General features: G+C 46.0%; 2 protein-coding genes across 2 annotated transcripts; one reads left to right on the top strand and one right to left on the bottom strand.

The window, feature by feature from the left end:
- The first annotated feature begins 1,565 nt into the window (after positions 1 to 1,565).
- On the top strand, positions 1,566 to 22,686 carry GATA6 (GATA binding protein 6). Its single transcript, XM_056483244.1, has 7 exons — positions 1,566 to 1,824; positions 3,132 to 4,051; positions 7,354 to 7,520; positions 10,852 to 10,977; positions 12,286 to 12,373; positions 12,489 to 12,595; positions 21,061 to 22,686. The coding sequence occupies exons 2-7, from the start codon at positions 3,151 to 3,153 to the stop codon at positions 21,226 to 21,228; spliced, it is 1,557 nt and encodes a 518-aa protein (XP_056339219.1). The 5' UTR covers positions 1,566 to 1,824; positions 3,132 to 3,150; the 3' UTR covers positions 21,229 to 22,686.
- LOC130248983 (translation initiation factor IF-2-like) lies at positions 1,831 to 3,125 on the bottom strand. Its single transcript, XM_056483245.1, has 2 exons — positions 2,722 to 3,125; positions 1,831 to 2,500 (listed from the first exon to the last, which is right to left on the bottom strand). Exons 1-2 carry the CDS (start codon positions 2,879 to 2,881, stop codon positions 2,169 to 2,171), a joined length of 492 nt encoding a protein of 163 aa, XP_056339220.1. The 5' UTR covers positions 2,882 to 3,125; the 3' UTR covers positions 1,831 to 2,168.
- Positions 22,687 to 22,957: the final 271 nt, after the last annotated feature.

The following is a 22,957-nucleotide window of genomic DNA, read 5'->3' as shown; positions in this document are numbered from 1 at the left end:
TCCCCACCGCCCTGCATGGGCTTACATGAGCACCGGCAAACCCCTCCCAGCGAGCAAAGCCCGCCGCTTGGAAAAAAAAAAAAAATAAACTCACTCGCTTAATAATAAAATTTCTCGCTTAATATACATCTTTCTTACACGTGCCTGAAATACCCTCGTGTTTAACCGGAGAAGGGGCAACCAAAAGGCTGAAAAAACCGCGAGGTTTAAAGCTCGGCGCTTCTCAGTGCAGAAGTTTGTAGTGGCAGCACCCAAGCTGGGCAGAAGTGGCGTGGGCACCGACTCTCTCGGCTTCCACCACTCTTGTCCCACATTTGCAGGTAAAAACCACGGCAAAAATGTTTTCCGTTTCAAGCTAGGATCGAGAGACTTGCCGGGCGGAAAACAAATCACTGCCCTCCCTTGCAAAAGCTTATTTTCTATTTAATATTGCACTCACTAAAATACATCTAAAGTAAAAGAAAAAAAAAGTCACTTCAGCCTGGCGGGGTGATCGATACTATTTAACGATATTATTTAGAGACAACTGACAAGAAAGAAGTATCACCTTTAATCATACAATTTAATAAAGAAACGGTTTCTCGGGAAAGTGATTGTTTTCCGATCAAACCCCTGCCGGGCTATACCGCAAAAAATAACGCGCACAATAAACTTCCAAGTCACAGTCAGTTCACCCACGCCGGCAGAGCGATCGCTACAGCCAGTGTTTTCACCGTACCCCCAGCGCTGCAAATTCTTCACCTCCCGTTCACCTCGCCTGGAAAGACCGAAAGAAAAGCCGTGCCTACCCCAGGAGCGACAGCACCGCGCATCAGCAGGTTTGGGCTCGGTTTCTGTCGGGAGGGCTCATGCCTGCCGGTTGCCGAGAGCCCGGCTCTGCTCTAGTCCAGCCCTTTGCCGCAGATGACTTTCTGTACAAACTGATGATGACAGATATCCAGCTGATAACCTCTGGTGAACGAAGTTATTTTAATTTCCAGTCACTTTCCTGCTAAGTACCATATCAGTTTGTACACAGCTGAGATAAGAGGGTTGAGGAGCGGGGGGGTAATAAGAAAGAAACGAAGGAAAAATGCCTACTGCCAGCTGCTGGGATGGACACATCCCACAGCTTGCTTTGGCTTCACCTGAAGGTTGGGGCAGCTCAAGGAGGAGCCACATTTTTTCATCTCGGATAGCTCGGATTTTGACGATCAAAAACTAAGGAGATTTGAGGGAGGGATACGCTGTCCTGGTGGCTTAGGGCGAAAGCCAGGCACACATCCCCCCCCACACACGACTGCTCCCGGGGGACATTCGCTGACATGCCAGGAGGCGCGGAGGAAAAAAAACAACCAAAAACCTTACAGAAGTTGAACAATCACAATTAAAAAAACCCATTTTATCCGAGAAGGAGGGAAGAGTGTGCATTATTTCTGGGTTAAATTATAAAAAAAAAAAAAAAAAAAAAAAAAAAGACTGGGGTATCTGGCAGAGCCAGCTCTCTCCGCTCGTTCCTGCTCCCCGAGCAGGGGTCTGTCGCCTCTTGGCTGCGGGCGCCCCCAGGTGCCCCCCTCCCCCGCCCCCGGGGCCGCGGCGGCCCGGCTGGCCCCGGGACTGGCACCCCTGCGGAGCCCCGTGTTTGTTTAGGGCTGGCCGAGCCCAATCAGGGCCGCCTGCCTGCAGTTTTCCGGCAGGGCTGCGAGAGGCGCCTCCTCTCTCCTTTTTATACATGAGCCGCCGGCCGCCGCCGCCGGAGTCGCCGCCGCCGCTCGCCCCCGCCGCACTGGATTTACCGCCCGCCGCGGCCCCGCGCCCCGGCCCCATGCGGGACACCGGCATCAGGTTTGGCCCCTCTCTCTCCTTGCCTCGCCGCGGTTTCCCTCGTTCTTTCTCGGTTTTCTCTCGGTCTCTCTGCCCTCGGGCGCTCAGAGGGGAGCGCGGCCGACGGCCGCTGCCCCTGGCTGGGGGAGCCCGAGGGAGACTGTGTGGGCAAACATCCGATGCCGGTGCCTGCAGCTCTTATCTGCCGGAGCCTTATCTCCCAGTTATCTCGCAGGAGGGAGAGACGTATTCTGTGCCTATCTGCGAGGGGGCTCTGCGTGTGTGTGTCCTGTATTCTTGTGCCTGTGGTTATCTGGAGAGTCCCGAGGTGGGCTGAAAGCGGAGAGTCTCGCCTTCTCTTGCTGTCACTTCTCTGTGTCCCCTTTCGCTTTCTGCTCCTTCTCCCAGGGGCTGGCACGGGGCTCTTTATGTCTGTCTGTCCGGCCTTCCTCATGCTGCCAGCTCCGAGCTGACACCGCTGGGCTCGGGACGGGTGTCACCCCTGCAAGGTGTGCTGGGCTCGGGGCAGTCCCCAGCCAGGGCTGTCGGCCCGATCCGGCCCCTGCGGCAGCCACGTCCCGCCCGGCCTGGGTCCGTGTCCCGCGGCCGCGCACACTTCGGGCCCGGCCCGAGCGCATCTCCCGTCCCTCGGGTGCCTTTCCCTCCTCCTCCTCCTCCTGTTTTCCGTGACCTTGGGCTGGAAATAGGCAAACAAGCGAGGCGATGCGCGGAAGGGCTAACATCGCTCTCCGGCGAAGTAACCTTAAAGGGATCGCCTTACTAATTGTTTTCTCGGTGGAACCGAGTCAAAATGACTCATTCATTGAAATAATCATAACAACGACCGCAGCCAAGGAAGGGCAGAGACAGGGAAGAATGCCCCCTCGCTCCCCTCTGTCCCCACGCCCTTACGCCCACCTTTGCCCCGGCGTGCTTCATGTTCAGATCCGCAGCCCGGGATGCGAAGGGAGAGGGGAGCAGCCCTCCCGCCGTGCGGAAAGCGGGGCTGGAGCCGCAGCCCTGGCCCCGCGGGACTGGCGTCTCCCGGCTCGTCTTGACCTGGGCTGCCTGATCCCATTCCGCCGGGGCGAGGGACAACAGCGCCGAGGCGACATGACTGATTAAGCGCTTAGAGGGGCCAGATAAGCCCTGATGAATCTCATTACGGGAGGGAGACGAGCTGTCCTGTTTGCAAACTTTGTTATTATTATTTCTCTCTCCCCCACTTCCCTGCTCTTTTGTGTCCTCCCTCCCCGCCCTGCCCTGCCGATCCCCCCCCTCCCCTCCTCCTCCCCCTCCCCTCCTCGCCCTTCCCCATCCACACCCAGCGGCTAGAAGGAGACCTGGATGGCCGTGGCTGAAGGCGGCTGGTGCGCGGTGAAGCGGTGCGCTGCGGACGGCGGCGCTTCCTCCTGTCCCTTCGCGACCAGGGAGCCGCGCCCGTCTCCTCCTTCGCCCTCCTCCTCCTCCGGCTCCCAGGGTGAAAGCGGCTCCTCCAAGACTCCTCGGCCGGAGCCCCACGACAGCCACCGGCCGGCGCCGCCGCCGCCCCCCGCCGCCGAGGGCAGGTCGCTGCTCGCCCCCTACGTGCACTTCGGGACCCCGCACCCCTCCGGCCGGCCCAGCTGGGAGGACATCCTGCTCTTCGCGGACTTAGACCAAACCAACAAGCTGATCTGGTCCAGCCGCGGCCCCAAGCTGAGCGCCCTCGGCGCCGAGCAGCCCGAGGAGATGTACCAGACCCTCGCCATCTCGGCCGCCCAGGGCCCCACGCCTTACGACGGATCTCCGGGCGGCTTCATGCACTCCACGGCCAGCTCGCCCGTCTACGTGCCCACCACCCGCGTGGGCTCCATGCTGCCCACGCTGCCCTACCTGCAGGGCAGCGGGGCGGCCCAGCCCAGCCACCCGGGCGGCGGCCACGCCGTCTGGTCCCAGCCGGCAGCGGAAAGCCCTTCGTACAGCAGCGGCGGCGGCTCGCACCCCTCGGGCCGCTTTCCCTATTCCCCAAGCCCGCCGGTGGCCAACGGGGCCTCCCGGGAGCCCGGCGCCTACAGCAACAGCCTGGGCGCCAGGGACCAGTACAGCCCGCTGGCCCGGCCGCTCAATGGCTCCTACCCGGGGCCCTACACGTCCTACGTGGGGCCGCAGCTCGCCCCTGCCTGGCCCACGGCGCCCTTCGAGAACTCCATGCTGCACTGCCTGCAGGGCCGGGCCGCCCCCATCCCCGTCCGGGCACCCAGCGCAGGTAGGAGCCGCGGGCAGGGCAGGGAGGGTCTCCGCACGCCGGGGCTGCCACTGGAGGGGCGGCGGGGCTGCCGGGGGGAGCCGCGGGAGGGCCGCCCCGGCCGGGCTGCCCGGGGTCGGTGGCAGGACAGCAGTGCCGGGACCGTGGCTGTTCCGGAGCGGAGGTAACTCCCGTCGTTTGTGTTGGGTTAGGGGGAAAATGCACCTCCAAAAAGCGGCGTTGTTTGGAGTATGGCAATCGGGGTTACCAACCGAAACGAATTGCCCGGTTTAAACTTAATTTTTAATTTATCCAAATCAGTTCATTCCTGCTTTCCCTAAATGCTGTCATCTGGACGGTGACAAATTCACTGCAAATTAATCCTTCTTGTATCTTAGAGGAAAATTTCAGGGGCTTGCTTAACCCATTTTGGATTATTTCAACTACAAAACGCTTCGCTGCTTTCTTAAAAAAATAAAACCAGTGAAGCAAAACCTCGTATATGAATGAGGAAACCTAATTTTTAAACTGCTGCTAAAATGAAGTTTTGCTTTCATTTCCGAGGTGTCCCTTCTTTTTTTGTTTTAATTAAGGAGATTCTCGGTGTCATTAAATCAATAGAAGAAGTGGAGTTTGAGCTGTGATGATTTAGTCAGAGGTAGAAAGATTAACGATTATTGCAACCGCTTCAGCTTTAGAATAAATCTATGCATAAATAAATAGAGGTGTATAGAGAGGTGTGTGTGGCTATGTATATATATTTATACATATATGTTATGCATATATATATTATGTATATATACATAATTATGTAAATGTGTGTATGCACACAGATTTGATATTCATTCACTTTAAGCATAAACTACCCACCAGGTACATATATTTTATAGACACTGTGATTTTCTCTTTCTGTGCCATGTTGCAGAAAATTACCCCATAGATTTTCGTCTTTCTGTAAGGCTGTACACACAATACTCCTCTCGATGACACCCTGTAGATTTAAACACTCACTTGGTGTTCAATATCATGACAGGGGAAAGAAAATCAATTGAAACAGTGATAGGAGAAGCCACATCTCCTAAGATGTGTAACAAGAAAGCTGACTTAAACTCAACTTTCTTAAGTTATAGTGGGAAACTAAGTGATGGAGGGGGGAAAAGAGTTCTGCTTTTTTGTTGCTTTTAAATTTTTTTTTTATTTTTTTAAATTTTAGCGGGAGAGACATGGGGTTGGAAAATCTCACGGCAGGGAGAGGAGAGGGCTGAGTAAGAAGGAGCAGAGAAGTGAAGGAGCCGGGCGCTGGAGGAGGCTGGGGCAGGAGTGTCGAGGCAGCCGAGGAGCACAGCAGCTTCCCCTGCTCCAGCGGGTCTCTCCCGCCCTTGTGTCTCCTTCCCACCATCGCTGGGGGACGGAGGGATAGGGATGAGCCTTTCCACGAGGGAAGGGACGGGTGCCAGGGCAGCGGCATCGCGGATAACGCGGGGCAAAGCAGCTCGGAGCTCCCGGGCCAAGCGAATTTTCTGCTCTTGCGAGGCAAAACGCGGCAGCAAAGCCGAAGCTACGCGTTGTCCAGTGTCAAAATTGTAGGGAAATCGTAGCCGAAATGTATTGTTTACGGCTAAATATTAGACAGTTTGATAAATCTTTCTTTACGGTACTCATAGAGATGCTAAAACAGTATCTAAAATTAAAACTTTATTTTGTTTTCTTTGGAAAGAAGTGTATTACTCACTCTCTAAAGGGAAAAAAAATGTTTGAAAATGCCCGAAAAATATTGTCACGGCAGAATTTCTTGCTGCAAGCACGAAGGCAAAGCTATAAAACAAACGGCCGAGACAAATTACTGTTTAAGTTCCAATGTCCTTGACGTCCTAAGCATTTTTTCTGGTTACAGTCTTCAATGGTGCTTTTAGTGCAAAGATTAATAAGTCTTAGCGATGTGTTAAGAGCTAGGAGCTGACAACGTAAGTTGAACTGTGCTCCCTGGACTCTGCCGTGTCCCCGTTCCTCTTTAGTGCCTAATAATTCGCAAACGAAGGGAGGAGAGAAACCTATTTGGGTGGTGCGGGCCAAAAGGCCTTTCTTTCTCAGCTCAATGCCCCCCGTGTCACCGCAGCCCAGTCTGCGAAGCTGCACGACCTTTACGAGTTCTGTTTCGCTGTCCAAGGAAACGTAAGAGAATAACCCAATGATGAATTTAGGCAGGTAGCGGAGGGAGGAAATAAAAAGTCAATGACGAAGCTCCGAGTCTGAAGCATACGTTCCCAGACTCGACTCGAAAGCTGCTGCAAAAATCCAAATATCTCCTTTTATTATTTTTGCACGACGTGGCATAGTCTATGTATAATAAGCATTTATTCCCTCCTTCCCGAAATATGGAGAGGTGAATCAGAACAAGGATTTGCACTGAAAGTATTAGTTTTTATAGGTGGGTTCTCTCCTTTTTTTTTTTTCTTTTCTTTTTTTTTCTTTTCTTTTTTTTTTTTTTTTTTTTTTTTTCCCTTTCCGTGCATTTAGACCTTTTTTTCCCCCCTCTCAGCGCTCAGTAACTATGAAAGCAGGAGGCACAATACCGCTTATTTTTCCATTTCCTCTGTTTCCTTCAAACCGGCTCTAATTTGACCAAATAGGCGAAGCAGCCGCTGGCCACCGCTGCTTGGCCCACCAGGGCTCCGAAAGCCGCCTCTAAACTTGAAGCTTTACCAGTTGCGAGTTATTTACAATAAGAATTAGGGTAGAAAAGTTCTTGGCAGGCTTCGACCCTGGGAATATTGGGCAAAACGGCAGCTCCTTATACCCAGCTTCCAGGGTGCTCTGGAAGTGGCTATTCTGACAGCCACTCTGCTCCCCTCTAATGGGAACTGCACCCCGCTTTCCGTCCTGTGGGAACCACAGAGGGGGTTTCGCCCCTCGAGCCGAGCCCAGCCGAATTTCCCAAGGGTAGAATCCCGACTGGAGCGCACGGCACGGGGCACGGCAAAGCGCCTTTGCTCCGGCTCGGAGAGCAAGAGCTCCGCCGGGCACCGAGCGGGTCTGGCACATCTAAATAAATAGGGAGAAAAAAAGAAAAAAGAAAAAAAAAAAAAAAAAAAAAAAAAAAAAAAAAAAAAAAAAAAAAAGAGGAAAAAACCAGGGATTTTATAAAAGAAATCCCCCGTGTCCGCCGACACTGCCGGGGAATTGCTTTTCGGAGGGCCGGTTGCTCCCTCGCCCGGGGCCGCGTTTCGGTGCGGCGGGGCCGGGGCTGCGCGGGGCTACATCGGGCTCCAGGGCTGCCTCTCCCCTCTGCTCCTACCGCCTCTTCCCTCTGCTCCTGCCCCCAGAGCTGCTGGAGGACCTGTCCGAGAGCCGGGAATGCGTCAACTGCGGCTCCATCCAGACCCCGCTGTGGAGGAGGGACGGCACCGGCAACTACCTGTGCAACGCCTGCGGGCTCTACACCAAAATGAACGGGCTCAGCCGGCCCCTCATCAAGCCCCAAAAGAGAGTGGTGAGTCGGGAGGGAGGGGAGGAGGGGGGCGGGAGGAGGTGCACCCCAAGGGACCCCAGTCAGCGCTAGCCACGGAGAAATTTGGGGCAAGGATGGGGGAGAGCAATCAGTGTATTAGCCTGGTGATCCTCTTTACTGCAAATCTCTACTGGGGCTCCTGCCCAGGTTTGCAGGCCAAACTGGTCACCATGAGGGGTGACAGGGCTGGCAGCCTTTTGGGAACAACTTTCATACCCACTTCCACTCTCTGAGCTGGTAAAATCTCTCTCTGCCCACTTATGAACTGCATACCAGGCATAGATCAGCCTGGCTTTTCAAGTTATGAACCCCATCTCTGAGGGGGATTCAGTGGCTTGGAAGAAATTTGTGCTGGTGATGTTGGACATTTCCAACACAGAGGGAAAAAAAAAAAAAAAAAAAAAAAAAGAAATCAAGGTTAGAAAATGTTTGTTCAGAAGGCTAGGAATTTCTCCAGACCTGCTTTGTTTGCTGAGAGCTCGATCCTTGGGAATGTAAGCAAGTTTTGTATATAATTCAAAGAAAACCAATTGTTTAAACAATGATAATAGCCTTTGTTTTGTTTTACTCCTAAGAAATGAGCGGCAATTTTTCTAAAAATATACTCCTAAAACTAGGGGGGGAAATAAATAGTACAAACCAGAACCCCTGTTTATAACTTAGGCTGGCACTGAATAGGCAAGGAGAAAATTTAACAAGCGGGAACTGCACATTATGTTTAGCAAATCTGGGTGGAGGTCAGCAGACAGAAAGAATATGTTCTGCAGTAATGGCTGTTACTGAGCGAGCCACAATAAATCACACCACTATAATCCAAGCTGATGTTTGGACCCTTGTGTACAGAGACAGTGTATCAAGCCCATCAGCCTTTCAAGCCCCCTTCAATCATGCCAGCTGTTTTGCTCCATGCCTGTTTTCCTTGGGCTAAAACACCTACTGATCTTTATTTCACAACCATTTGAGTTTAGTGCCCTTCTGGGTGCGAGGGGAAACGAGACCCAAACGCACAATGATCAGTGCGGAAAGTAAGCGCTTGGGAACAAACCCATCTCTGCTTAAAGACCTTTTTTTAATCAAAGAGTTAATTTAACTTAAAGCCAGAGGTTTATTGCTGCTAGGTGCTTGTTTTTTTCTAGCTGGTTGTCCAGTAAATTTCATGGCACAAGGGGACAGATGGAGCAGAGGGGCCAGATCTGCCGATCATCTCAAGCTCAGAGCCCAACTTGCTGTAGCACCCTGGCCCAAGGCAGATTTTCAAGTAGCTGACATCCAGTTCTAGCATTTCTGTGTCTTTTTTTTTTTTCTTTTCTTTTTTTGAGGGAGGGGTGGGGGTGAGAAGACTAAAGCAGAGTCAAACTAGAGCCCGATTTCAGTCTGACACCTCAGTGAAATAACTCTGAAATAGCTCTGTGTAACAATCCCCACTGAGTACCCTGGCCATCACTATAAATCAGCCGTTGACTGTGTGTTCATACAGTTGGAAATATGTAGGTGAGAAGGGAAAATGTTTTGAAAACGCTAAACATGTTTAGATTGCCCCAAAGTTTCTGATAAAATTCCTGCATCAGAAAAGTCGTTTTAGCTTCAAAACATGCCAAACTCCATGTCTGTTTAGATACAGGAACAAGAAAAAGCTATTGAAATAAAATGTACGAAGGTTTAGACCAGGAAAGAGAAAGATTTAAAAGAGTGAAACAGCTGACAGCATTTCACTTGCAGAGAAAGAAAATGAGGAATATATGTTATCACCAGCTTTTTTTACTCAATGCAATCACGTAAAACACGTATTGAGTCAAGGGCACAATTTGAGCACTGTATGCATACATATTTAATAAATAGGTCAAAACTTCTGTTTTCACGATTCTTGGATTTTTAAGAATAAAAATTATATTTTTGTACTTCAGCCTATATAACACTTGGCTGGGTGGTTTGCTTTTTTTTTTTTTTTTTCCTGTGCAGCTAATAATGGATTACTGATTCAAGATTACAAAATTTGTATTTAATCTGGAGCTCTTTCTGAGCTCTGGTGTAAAATCACAGCTTACTGCTAAAGACTTTTAAACAGACAATATTAAAAAAACTCTGGTATATTCTCTGGTATATTCTTCATTTTCCAAACATTTGTATCAGTTTTCCCAGTGGCAGGCAGCCCTGTGGTATCAAGGGTGACCCAGTTACGTCTAACAACCCAGCAGTAAATGACTCAAGAGGAAGGGCATTGTACCCTTAAGTTAGTAATTTCAGTTATGGGCACTTTATAGTCAGAATAAGATTAATGCAATCCTCTAAAACTGACTTCTCCGTGTAAACTTGTTCAGCTGCCAGACAGAGCTAGGCACAGATTTTTTTTATATTTTTTTGACAATGCGATACTTTGAAAAAGACTAGATTTATGATGTAGCTGGAATTCTTTGCTTGTGAAGAACGTAAAAGAGATCACTTGTTACAGGGACTTTTATAACCCATTCACCTTCATTTCACATGTTTATGAGGACTGCCTTCACTTATGATATACAGCCTGTGGCCATAAAGCTTTGGGTTATACGGTTATTTCTGATACAGAGTTGCTTCATCTTGGCTCCAAACTCCACGGAAAAGTGTCATAAATGGCTTGTTTGCAGTGGGAACCTTGTTGTCACCCACCAACTTTTCTGCTGGCCAAGGGAGGCTCTGCTCTGTAAAACACGCTCCCAAGGCTTATTGCTTTTTTTTTTATTGAAGATAAAAGGAGTGATGATAAAAAGATCTTTTTTTGAAAATAATGCTGTTGTATGTGTTACCCCTGGGATGACCAGGAAAGTTTTCCCCAGATGTAGTGCCATGGAGGGCAGGTGATTAAAGTCTCTGATTTTTCCGATGAGTCAGGAGTATCAGTGGCAGGATCAGAGCTGCCTCTTCACCCACCACACAGGGGAGAGGGCATTGAACTGTCTGGAGAGGCGTCACAGGATTGATGTGCCTTCTCTTCAGCTCGATGGAGCTGCAGTGGAGATATTTCCTAGCTGTCCTGCTGGAAAAAGAACTGGTGCCTGGTGGTCTGAAAAGACTTCTCCTGGTCACCAGCTCCCAAATAAGAATTTTGCCTCTGCTGTGACTGCCCAGGGTAGAAAGACATTCCTCTTCACACCATCTTTCCGCTCTATGATATGAGGATAATTCTGTTCTAATTCTGGGCTGCTGCTGACAGATACTATAAAAAAAAGCACCTACCATCCCCGCCATGTGTTGAAGGACTTTTTACGAACCATAAAGACATAAATCACTCTCTCCTGCCCACCTGTTCATGCCCGTGTTTGCCTGTGCTTGCCTCCAGCCTTCGTCGCGGCGGATGGGCTTGTCCTGTGCCAACTGCCACACCACGACCACCACGCTGTGGCGCAGGAACGCCGAGGGCGAGCCCGTCTGCAATGCCTGTGGCCTCTACATGAAGCTCCATGGGGTGAGTGGCTGCTTCACCAAGGGAGATCCCCTGCCAGCTCTGATGCTGCCTTGGGAAAAGGGCGGTCCTCAAAAAAACAACGAGCGAAATGCATAGAGAAACAGAAAAATGTGTGATGTTACAAAATGGTGGTACCACCTTGGCTTGTTATGCTTTTGACTAGTTATGTGTTTGCTACTGTAGCTCTCCCAACAGATCTGTATAAAGAAACCACCTCTAGATGAGAAGCAATGGTGTTTTTGCCACTGGGATTTAAACCAGCTCTTTAGTGGGGAAAAAAATCCGTAGACCTTTAATGAGACAGTTTTTCATGGACAGACACAGCTATGCCAGCAAAACTTTGAGTGGAATTCAAGACATAGCTATGGCAGAAAAACTTTAAATGCAATTTTAGCCTTCATTGGGCAATAATAGAGTAAAAAAAAGCTCTGTCCTGAATGTGATGGAACGTGTTTTGGGTGAGAGCCCTTTGGATTGTGTTACAGTCAAGCATAAGTGTTTAAAGAGCAAGGACATTAGGAATGATTGAGATGTGGTCTACCCTTCAGTAAAATGTAAATTATATCACAGGTTTAAGTATTATAATTATAGAAAACACATGGACTGTCTTTCCTCAAATTCATGTTAAAATATGTTTTAAACCAGTGTTTTTGTAGCGTGATTATCATTGTGATGAACACAAAAATTGTTATTGAGGACATTTAAATATAAATGTATCCCTATAAATTTAGATATCATAAAGCTGTATTATGGGCAGAGCTGCTTGTAGGAACATATGCTAAGTCAATTCTTCTATTCTAAAGCTTCTGCCCTAAGATGTTTCCTCGTGATTTCCTCTGGTTTGCATAGCTGGTCTACAGGATGAGGATGATTTTTTTTCTTATATACAATTTTTCTTTCCAGAATCAGGCACTGGAGATAATTCCTAACTGACTGGAACAATAAATCAAGGATTAGATATACCCCATCCAGTTTAATTTCTTATGGCTTTTTGCCAAATGATGCTGATTTTCCCGAATTCCGTGCTGTTTTCCTGTGGATTAATTGAGGAGTTGAAAAAGCTATCAAGTTTGCATAGCAATAAAAAAGTTTTCCTACTTTCTTAATTCAGCTACAACTTCCCTTGAATCAAACTGTTGTTTTGCCCAAATAAAATGCAAGCATTTTTTAGAATTAGTACTGTGACACAGAAAAAAATTGACTTGCTATGCAGGCACTTGCAACATTACATCTGGTCTTCCAGTGTATTTTGATTTTTATTATTAGAGTACATGTGCAACTCTGTGATTGGAAATTTATTTTTTTCAGGTTCCTCGGCCTCTTGCTATGAAAAAAGAAGGAATTCAGACAAGGAAGCGAAAACCTAAGAATATAAATAAATCAAAGGCATGCTCGGGTAAATATAAAATACAAGAAAGTGTAGCTGCAATAGTTTGTAGTTGTTTTTTGTTTGTTTGTTTGTTCTCTGTCTGGAAAATATTTATTTTTAATACCAATTCCCAATCTTCCAGGTAACAGTACTACTGCAGTTCCTATGACTCCGACATCCACATCTTCTACTAATTCAGATGACTGTAGCAAAACTGCTTCTCCTGGTGCACAGACTGCAGCCTCTGGGGTAAGTGTCTGTATCTGCAAGCAGGCTGATCACTGGGCAATGTTATCACAGCTTTTATCTTATCTAGCAGAACAATAATCTAAACAAACTTTCCAGTTTTGTTAGCTGATACTAGAACAAGATTTTCCGAGGATATTACATATAGCTGTAAACAGAACGACAAGAACGATGTACTTTGCAAATCTTCTTGATTAAGATCTATACAATTTTTATGACTGCTAGCCGCAGCTTAACCGCACACATTTTGTTTTTAAATATTCAGGTTCTTTCATTTCAAAGGTTTTCTTTTGGGCAGAAGACAATAAAACATGCCCAACTGATCCTTTCAAGAAACAGTGCTATATATATATATCTAAATGTGTGTGTACATATACATATACATATACATATACATATACATATACATATACATATACATATACATATACATATACATATACATATACATATACATATACATATACATATATGTATGTGTGTGCAAACACATTTGTATGCCTTATCCCAACGGGTAAAACCCAGAAAAAACATTATCCTGCTGTACGAAGTAAATCATCAAGACTTTTGTTTTAAAGAAAAATGTGCAATTAAACTCTGATCCAAACCCAGCTGAAACCAGGCTGGAGCACCCTTCTGATTGCAGTGCATGGGGGTCCAGCTCTGCCTGCAGAGGGTTCTTCAGGGGCCAGATGCTCAGCATGTGGCAGCACCAAGCTCCAAAGAAGCATCCGAGGAGTGCTGATCCTCCCTTGCTTTAGTTTTTGATCCTTATTTTACAGCATGTATTCCAACCATCTCAAACTTCCTTTCTTCACTCAGCATGTGTGATAAATACTACTGCTAAAGTTGTGAAGCTTAGTGTAGATAAATTCCTAACCCCTTGGCTGTACCTATTCATATCCACACTCACTTCTCAGCCTTCTGTATCCCTTAATCTGCTACATCATTTCTTTGAGAAACTTTCTTAATGTGGCTTTCTTTAGTCCTTTATTAATGAAAAGAAGACATTGTTTATAACAGATCTTAGTGTTCACAACATCCAAATTCCTTTCAATAGTTTAATTTCTGATGTACAAAGTTTCATTGTACAAGGGGAAGAAAAACCCATTTTTTAGCAAATGCGATTGTTTGTGGACTGACAGGGCCACCCATTTTCAGAGGCAGTGGGTTTTGGGTTTGGATCCTGTGAGACCAGGATAGTACTAAAAAGGCTTGTCTTTGACTTGAGAAAACCCAGTCAATCCAGTAAAATAAACAGATCACATTAAAAAAAAGAGAAATGCTAACTGAAAAGTGAACTGTTGCAGTTTCAGAATTGGTTTTCAAACTCCCCCAAGGATCTACTACGCACTGTTTTAGGCTCTCCCTTGATATTTGCAAAGGAAAAAATGTAGACAAATTTTCCTTAAATTTTCCTTGTGTTACCTGGAGCAGCACTAGTGATGCTGAGCAATGTGGTGAGATATATGTAATGGATAGAAATGGAAGCACAATCCCAGATGGAACTGAAGCAACCCAGCTGTGTGCTGCTTGGGGAAGAAGAGGCCATATAGACGAGATAGCATTTCCACTATGCTGCTGCCTTCTTGGCTGGCTCAAACCTGGCTTCCTTTCTGTGGTATTTCTCCCTAGAAGGGCACATCAAACATGTTATTAATAATCTTTATGTTATAATTTTAGTAGTACCATTTTTAATATGGTTTTTCCAGATGGAGTTGTGTGGGCACCAGAGAAGAGGGAATTGAGGGCTAAAAGATTCCTTGAGAGCTTTTACCACTAGGAGCAATTCCCAGGAGGAACCCTGAGGCTGCTTTTAGTTACATGATGGCATTCCCAAATGATTTTTCCATAGTAGATCGGGAGAGGACACCTGCACAACAGCTGGGAAAATCTGTCCCCTTATATCCAGCAGGCAGCATGGTAACAACTGTATAACCTTTTCCCCACCATGATTTGATCAGATGTGCCTTGCATATGCAAAGCACTTGCAAATACCCCCTTGTGAAAAATTTCAATGAAAGGAAGTGATGGAGAGGGGCTGTGACATGTGCTGGAGAGAGGAAGTTGCAGCAGCAACCAGACGTATGGGCATCCCTCTGACTCCATGCCAAATTATGTGAAGGGCTACTGATCTCCCACCCCCTGTGCCCCAGTCCCAGATGTATGTAAATGAAAGGAGGATTTGCAGGGGAGCAGTTGTCAGGATACGTCACTGGCACGGTCGCATCCTTCACTCAGGCTCCTGGCTTTGCCCAACATCTGTAATTCAAAAGGATGAGGACTTGGGAGATTGTAAGTTTAAAGTAGAAAGGGTGGCTGTTAAAACTTGCTCCCATTGTCCCAAGCATAGTTTGGGAACCTGATCACTAGCTGCAAAGGACACAAAATAATTTCTACAGGATATAAATCCTACAGAAGGGACTGAGCTCTCATAAAGCCCATTTAGGCTATTAAGTGAGCATTTTAGAGCAAGGCAGTCTGTAACCTGATCACATGCTGAAGCAAATATGCTCTGTTAGACTTCTGTTCTCCTTGATTATTTTTTATTCTTTCTTTTGAGTTGATCCATTGATAGATCAAAGGTTTGCAATTATTTCTAGAATAGGCAATGGCTTTGCACAAGGAGAATAAACTTCTTCAGCTTGTGTCAGAAGGGGAAAAAACAAACTCTCAGATGGATGAATCCAAGCTCCATAATCTTTGGTCACTTTAATGTTGATTCTTGACAGTGGTGCTGGTGATGTTGCCGAAAAACAGGCACCTGCTTGAATGACAAACCTGGCTCGTTCCCCATGCATTACACAATGGGCATGACAACTTGTTTTTGTTTTGCTCTGTTTTTGCTTCTCTAGCCTTTATTCTGTGAAGAGGGGGAAAATGCCAAATTGACATTAGGCAGAGAAATCTGATGACGTTTTAGAAACTGTTGTGTGAAATTCACAGCAATGTTGTTGCTAAATGAAACAGAGAAAACGAATTCCTCTACTGGTACAAAAGCAATTTATTATGTCTTTTGTGGGATGCTGCCAAAAAGGTTTCCAGTTATGTAGAAATCTAATGGAAATGAAATTCAGCAGAATTCAACTGTGTCAGTAACATTCACTTTTTGCCCTACCTTTCTTTATCTCTTTCAAAGTAAAATAAAGAAGGGAGGGCAGAAAAAGAGGAGGGCAGCAATTACTCTTGGCAATGTCTTTGAGACTATCCATTTCATGAAGGGAATCTTATATGATGCCAATTCTGAGACAAATTAGCAAGAAACTTAAATGTTGATTTTATGTTCTAGCTGAAGTTTAAACATTTGAGAGATACGATTAATGAATTGCTGTGGGGGCAAAGTTGATTTCAAACATCCCAAAATGTAGAAGTGTTTGGATCGGAGATATTTCGTTGTCCCATCATAAAGGGGCTATTTGCCAAATTCACATCTGGATCTAGGATTTAGGCCTATTTCTGTTTTCCTAAGCAGTATAAGTACTGGGTGTCCTGTGTTACTAATATGGAAAGGGTCCAGCTGCATGATATATGAAGTTGCCTTATGTCCCCATAAAAAGAAGATGTGAAGGTTTGCCTGCATCTGCATCTATACCTGCTCTCCCTTTGATGCTGCTGAAACTGTACAGGGAGAAGCTCCACCAAATAAATTGCTAAACGAAGAGCATGATCTGCTGTGCAAACCCATCCATTACCATGCAGGGGCTCCAACAAATGTGATAACCAGAAGGACTTTATTCCCTTATTAGGATAAAGGCAGTATGAAACCTGCTGTAAAATCTGCTTTTTATGGCAGGACATGGAGGCTCCTTGAGCCGCAACTGATGTCAGAAAAAGCTCAGCAGCACCAGTCTTCTTTCAGAAGACTCTCCTGTGTCCTTTGCCTCCAGTTCGTAGTTTTCTCAGAAGGACCATAATCTCACACTGCAGAAAAACTTAGGAGGTAAAACTAGTGCTCACTTCTCTTGGAGATTTACCTTGAGAAGTGGTTCAGGACTAGCTCTTCAGTTTTGTAGGGTGGGAAATGAGAGAGCTGACTGAGGTGCAGAAAAATGCAGTTTTAACTGTCTTCAAAATGCTGGACAAATGGGGCTGGATTAGATGAACGGCTTCTCCTGCATTTGCTTTCTCTTTTTTTCTGTCAGAAGAAGGTTTGTGAGCTGGTTGGAGGTGGCGTTGTTTGCTCCTGTTTAGGCAGTAAATTGGTAGGGCTTTCATGCTGGCTATGGAGAAATCAGCCTCCATAGAGAATGTGCCGGAGTCTGGATGAACCAGAGATTCAACTCCTTAAAACAACATACTAGCCACCTGGATATTGGGAAGTTGAATGTCCAGGGGTCCTTCAGATTATCTGATGATAATATGCCAGATCTTAGTTGTGTGGAATCATTCTGTAGGCATTGGGACCGAGTTTCCATGAGAAAGGCTCACCAGCATGGTTGGTAGGACTTTCACCTGGAAAATGGGAACACGGTGCCTCAGTCCTGGTATGAGTAAATATTTATCTGAACCAGGTGGAATAAGATCAACAGGAGGCATGAGGTACGTGGCAACCTAAAATACCAAAGAGCGTGGCAGACAGGGCAGTATGCTGGGAGATCTGATCCTCTAGACTCTAGTTTAAATCTTTCTTGGTCTCCTACCTCTTCTGCATCAGTCCTAACTCCTGGACAAAATGGGATGCTACTTTCTTCTCCCCACTCAGTTTCACACACTGATTCTTTTTCTTTTACATTGAGTAATTTTCTTTGCTCTGTGTATTTGTATCCAAAAGAGAGCAGTTCATTTTTATATCAAACAGAAGGAAGCAATCCAGCTTTTTTTGTTTCAGTGGGGAAAAGCAAGGAAAAAGTATTTTTGCTTCTATCCCAAAATTCTATATGCATATGGACACATACCTTTTGCTTGGTTTTGTTTTATTGCCAAAGCAATAAAGCCAGTTATTCATACAGCTCTTGACAGCAGTGGGTCATCAGTTTTCCAAGCCATGCTGGAAGTTGCCTCCCTTAGGAAATTAATGAAGTATTAACCACAGATTTATGTTGCTATAATACAAAGGAGAGATTAGAAGACATGTAAACTTACACGTCTGCAGTATAAACAAAAGGATCAATTGGACTAGCAAGAAATGACAACTCTGTGTACTAAGAGGGTCGTTACATCAGTAAAAAAAGCTGTCATTTTGCAGTGCCAAGACTTGCTTTTTGGATTCCAGGGAGTAACAGTGTTGGGAAAATGTTCTCTTTGTGAAGATGGAAGTTATTGCAGAGAGGCTTAAACCAGAAAATTAAGGACTCCACTAGTTTGCCATAACACTTCATATGTGAAAGAATTCTTTGCAAGTGTATTTTAACTGACTGTAGATATCATTGAAGTGTTGCAAAAGTAAACTAGGCTAACTGAGGAGGAAGAGATTCTCAGCTGAGACTCAGCTTATTGCTGACTTAGTGTAATGTCCAAAATTCATGGAGCATTTTGAACGTGGTAAGTGGATAAGGCAAAGGTCTCTCTGATAGACCAAAGGTCTAGATCAAGGCCCTTTGCCACCCCCTCCAGCTGTCCTTGCCCAGCACATTTCCCTCTTGGCTGCAGAGTTGTGGGGAAGGCCAGAGGGGAAGGTGTCCCTCCACTCTCCCTTCCCTCTGTGGTGGGCAGATGGGGCAGGAAGGAGTGGGTGGAAGAAAGCAAGAGTCTTTCAGCCAGAGCTGCTGCTGCCATTCCCTGGGTATGGTCAAGCTCAGCCTGAGCAGCCTGGTTTTGGTCTGGAGCAGCTTTAGTGGGGTGCTGATGGCAGGTTTGGGTACCATCTAGCTGTCACTGTGTCTCTGTCAGAGATCTTCCTCTGTACATGGTGGGCAGGTCCTCTACAGAAAGGCCACCTCTTAAACAGACAACCTGCCTGGGGGCTGACTCATGACCAGCTCCTCCTGGTTTGGGTAAAAAGATTAACCTTTGCAGATACAAACACAACTTCTCTGCTTGTTTGGGAGGCAGGCTTTTCCCAGTGGGCTTCATCCGTCTACTCCTCTGGAAGCTGACCTTCAGTTGATTACCTATGCTATCATCAGATTCACCAATAAAAATAGAGATAGATAGATAGATAGATAGATAGATAGATAGATAGATAGATCTATCTTTTTATAGATAGAGCCAGTAGCTGTGAATTAGACCTCATTGACTTCATCAGCATTGTTCAGCTTATTTATTTCAGCTGAAAAAAGTCTTCTAATAACTAAGTGCAACTTCTGTCATCCTTCATCCCTTAAAGCTGGAAAAGTAAGAGCAAAGGCAGGGAGGCTCAGGAACAGAATTGTGATCCCGTCATGTCCTTTTCATGAGCAAAAGTTTGTTTTCCATGTCTCACTTTGGGAGCTGCCCAAGCTGCCTGGATTTGTCATGACATTACCGGGGTGGGGTTTCCAGTCCTGCCCGGGTCCTGCCCGTCCTGGCTCAACAGAGCCAGGATCCAGCCTTGGACAGGCAGGGATGGGATGGGATGGGATGGGATGGGATGGGATGGGATGGGATGGGATGGGATGGGCAGCCTTCAAACAGGACGTGCCTCCACGTCCTCCCATCTGGGGTGCCCGAGGGAGGGGTACCTGATAACCCCATATGGAAACTGTGGGTCCCTGCACCCCACCTTTGTAGGGCTGAATCAGGAAAAGGTGAATTACACTTTCCAAGCCCGGAAAAAACAGGTGCTGATAAGATATTTGCCTACCAGAACAGCAGTGGCAAATATGGGCAAATGGGAACCTTTCAAAGCAGCTCCTAGTATTTTTAGCTCAGGTTGAGCAAACACCGCTCAACACTAATTTAAACTCTTCTTCTACTGTGGGGAGACTGAAGCTGTTAAAAATGATGTCTTTTGCTCTAACAGAAATCTGTTTGAGGTATTAGAAATAAAAGGAAGGTTTTGAAAAGGCTAGGCTGATGCAAGATCAGGACTGTACACAGAGGTTGGCATGGAACGTGCCTCACTGAATTCTCCACACACAGTCACAGGATAAGAGGATACAAAGACTTGTTGTCACTGATTGGCAGCTGTATGTTCAAGGGAGTGGTAAAACTTATTTCTTAGGTTTAGAGCTGTTTCAGCTGGTTTTGGGGGACAGATAGTTTCTTTTTGTTTCCTTCCTTCTCTGCATTTCTGGGTAGTGACTAATGGAGCGGGATCAGGGTTGATGACTGGGTGGAAGAGTAGGGGCGGTCAATCATTTCAATAAAAGGTTAAGAAAATATTGGGGCCCAGGTTATTTCAGACAAAAATGACTGCTAGCAGTGAGCATCTCTTTCAGGAGGTGAGGTTTTCTCTGGGTTAAGCCCTGCACCAGACCATTTGGAAATTAACTTTGAATAAATGAAGCCTTGCTTTTCCTATGTCAGGACTGCTAGCTTGGCACAGCTCCAGGAGAGCCAAGAGCTCTACTCTTGTAAAATGATTAAATATGTATACTTCGTACTTAAACAGCAGGCAGGAAGCTTCTGCAGTCACAGTTTAGGGTAGCATTTTTCTCTTTTTTTTTTTTTTTTTTTTTTTTTTTAAGGAATTTCAACCAAAAACTATCCATTAACAAGTAAATTAAGGTTTTAAAGTTGACATATCCAAGAGTTAATTTTGCATGAAGTCAGCTCTTAAACATTTCCTTTATCAGGTGAAAATGTTGCCCCTTCTCTGTCTGGCACTGCAAATTTTTCCTCTTTAGCGGATCTGCTCAGCCTCATGGAAAAAATGATTGTTCCTTTGTCTTTTTAACTCTCCATTTCTCTGTTAAAATAAATGGATTGGTTCCAGCGTGGTTCAGAGGTTCATTTCTGTGCCTACCAGGGCTCCCTTGCATGTTGTCTTGCGCAGGCAGCAGAGCAAAAATGCTCCTGCTTCGAAGGCACAGTATTTCTCCACTGGAGATTGAAAGAGAATCTCCTTTAGTGGCCAGTCCTACAGGGATAAAGTGGTTTTGGCTGGCGTTCTGAATGGTCAGGAATTATTTTAAGCATTTCAAGGGCTGAAGAGCCCAAAGAAATCTGCATTCCAGGAGGTGGTCCATATCTGCTCCTTGAGAATTGGGATGTATTTGGCTTCTCCCGTGGGGAGGAAAAACTAGAGCTGCCACTACTCCCAGATCACATTTTATGATGTTGTCACCTGTGTCTCTTCAGTAGGGGGCAGTGGGACACATGCACATTTCCTTCTTCATCATGAGCTGATTGCCAAGTTTTCTGCACATCACACTGTTTTGTTTCCACCTCTCCAAACACAGACATCACTCCCATCAGCAGGGCTGGGCGACTGAGCCCATGCTGAGGCATTTTTTTCTCAGGATTTCAAGGCACAGAGGCAAGTAGAGGGCAAACCCTGTTTTTGAACAGAAATCCTGTGATGATGGCTGCGTGCTCTCACTCACACCCCAGTGTGTGCAAAGCTCACCTGCTCAATGAATCTCTCTTTGCTCTTCCCCTCCCTGCAGGCGAGCTCGTCAGTGATGGCCGGCCCGGGAGAGAGCACCAGCCCCGAAAGCAGCAGCCTCAAGTATTCAGCTCAAGATGGGCTGTACACAGGAGTCAGCCTGACCTCCACAGCTGAAGTGACAGCATCTGTGAGACAGGACCCCTGGTGTGCCCTGGCTCTGGCGTGACCTGGTGCGAGGAAAGCTGGATCCTGGCAGCCCCCAGACACCTGCGCAGTGTCCTCTGCGGAGCGGTCGCAGCGGCAGCGAGAGTGCTGGCAAAGACCATTCCTCTCAAACAGTTTTTGAGCCTTGGTGGCAGAGGTGTTTTTCTCCTTCCGAAAGAGGCTTTGCTAAAGCACCCAGTTCCTCATCTATGCAAGAAAAATGTAGGCAAAGCAAATGACCACCGGGGATAGCTAATGCAGCCTTACACTCTCAAAAAAACCCTTCAAAAACTCCCCCCCACCCCCCCCAAAAAAAAAAAAAAACAAAAAAAAAGGAAAAGAAAAAGAAAAAACAATGACAAAAAAGAAGAGATAAACCCACGCCTATTGATAGATTCCAGAAATACATCCTCAACTTACCCAACAGCGCTGCCTTTCTGATTGTATAGTTGTTTTCACTCTCTCATCACCTTTTCCCCTATGAATTTGGTGGAAGTTGTCAGTGTCGGGGAGGGAGTAGCAAAGACTTTAATTACCAGAGGTAGTGAGATACTTTTAAATGAATGTCAGAAGTGCTTACAGCTTGAGTGGACACAGACTTCTCTCACTTAACATTTGATGTCTTCGCCCCGTCAGACCTCTCCTCCTGTGCTCTCGTCTTCAGCGTGCCTTGCTCTGCTCTTCAGAGCCCAGCTATGTCCCTGGAAGAAATCACAACGTTTGGTACAAATCCCACAAGGTCCAGCTGGTTAAGGAGATTTTGGGATTGGTGTTTTTTGGTTTAAAATATTTACTCACTTTTTGAGACTGCGATATAACTTTTAAAGTACACTGTGACTGAGATTTATGAAAGTCCGTATTTCCTGGCTGAACTGTATAGAGTCGGTCAAAATTTGTAAACAGGGTAGCAATCAGATATTTTTCTTCCATATATACAATAATTTTTTTAAAGAAGTGCAATTTGCGTTGCAGCAATCAGTGTTAAATCATTTGCATAAGATTTAACAACGGTTTTTATACGAATGAATGAATGTAAACATTTTAACTTAATGGTACGTAAATAATTTAAAAGAAAAAACTTACCTAGGCATCCTTAGGCTTTTTAGTGCAACAAAAATGCATCCACTTTCTGTATTTCCAGTTGTTAAAGCAAGAGTTTCAAAGAACAAGCCTTCTCTCAGGAAAATTGCCCTAGCCATTTGCTCCAAAGTGTCGTACAAAAATGCCAATGCATCCCCAAGGGGGTTTTTTGCCATTGAATAAGTGTGTGGTGGAAAGAAACAAATTGCAATGAAACTGTACTACCTAACTGATACATATGTAAATACTGCAGAAGATATCTAGGCATCTTGAAAATGTAGGATGCAATCTGTATAGTGTGACTGATGCATAGTTAGGTTGGTTTTCATTGGTTTTTAAGTGGGACGTCATTTGGAAAGTTGTTTCATCAGAGCTTTACAAATAAAAGGGTATCATTTTAGGATTTTTTTTTTTTTTTTTTTTTTCTGTACAGTGTGCCTTTTCCTTTGTCTCCAACTACATTAAAAGCTATGGAAATGTACCTGGTACAGGTGGCATGTCTGATGGCTGCAAGGAAGGTCTCCAGCTGAAGTGCCTACTCTGCCTACCTAAGTAGGCACTGTGTGATTTTCCTGCAACTCCCTTCACTACACCTTCTGATGATGTGTAAAATGAGGGCTTCCACCTACCAACACAGGCTCCTCATGGGCACATGTGAGGTTTTTGTGCTG

This window comes from Oenanthe melanoleuca, chromosome 2 (genome assembly GCF_029582105.1).
Source record: "Oenanthe melanoleuca isolate GR-GAL-2019-014 chromosome 2, OMel1.0, whole genome shotgun sequence".
Classification (NCBI taxonomy): domain Eukaryota; kingdom Metazoa; phylum Chordata; class Aves; order Passeriformes; family Muscicapidae; genus Oenanthe; species Oenanthe melanoleuca.
Note: the sequence above shows the minus strand (reverse complement) of the source record. Positions and strands in the feature narration are given on the sequence as shown.

Excerpts from the sequence above, each read along its gene's own strand:
- LOC130248983 (XM_056483245.1), bottom strand. The coding sequence starts at position 2,881 with ATGGGATCAGGCAGCCCAGGTCAAGACGAGCCGGGAGACGCCAGTCCC. Across the intron at positions 2,501-2,721 it reads TGAAGCACGCCGGGGCAAAG|CCCAAGGTCACGGAAAACAG; the intron begins GTGGGCGTAAGG and ends GCCTATTTCCAG.
- GATA6 (XM_056483244.1), top strand. The coding sequence starts at position 3,151 with ATGGCCGTGGCTGAAGGCGGCTGGTGCGCGGTGAAGCGGTGCGCTGCG. Across the intron at positions 7,521-10,851 it reads TCAAGCCCCAAAAGAGAGTG|CCTTCGTCGCGGCGGATGGG; the intron begins GTGAGTCGGGAG and ends GCTTGCCTCCAG. Across the intron at positions 12,596-21,060 it reads CACAGACTGCAGCCTCTGGG|GCGAGCTCGTCAGTGATGGC; the intron begins GTAAGTGTCTGT and ends CCCTCCCTGCAG.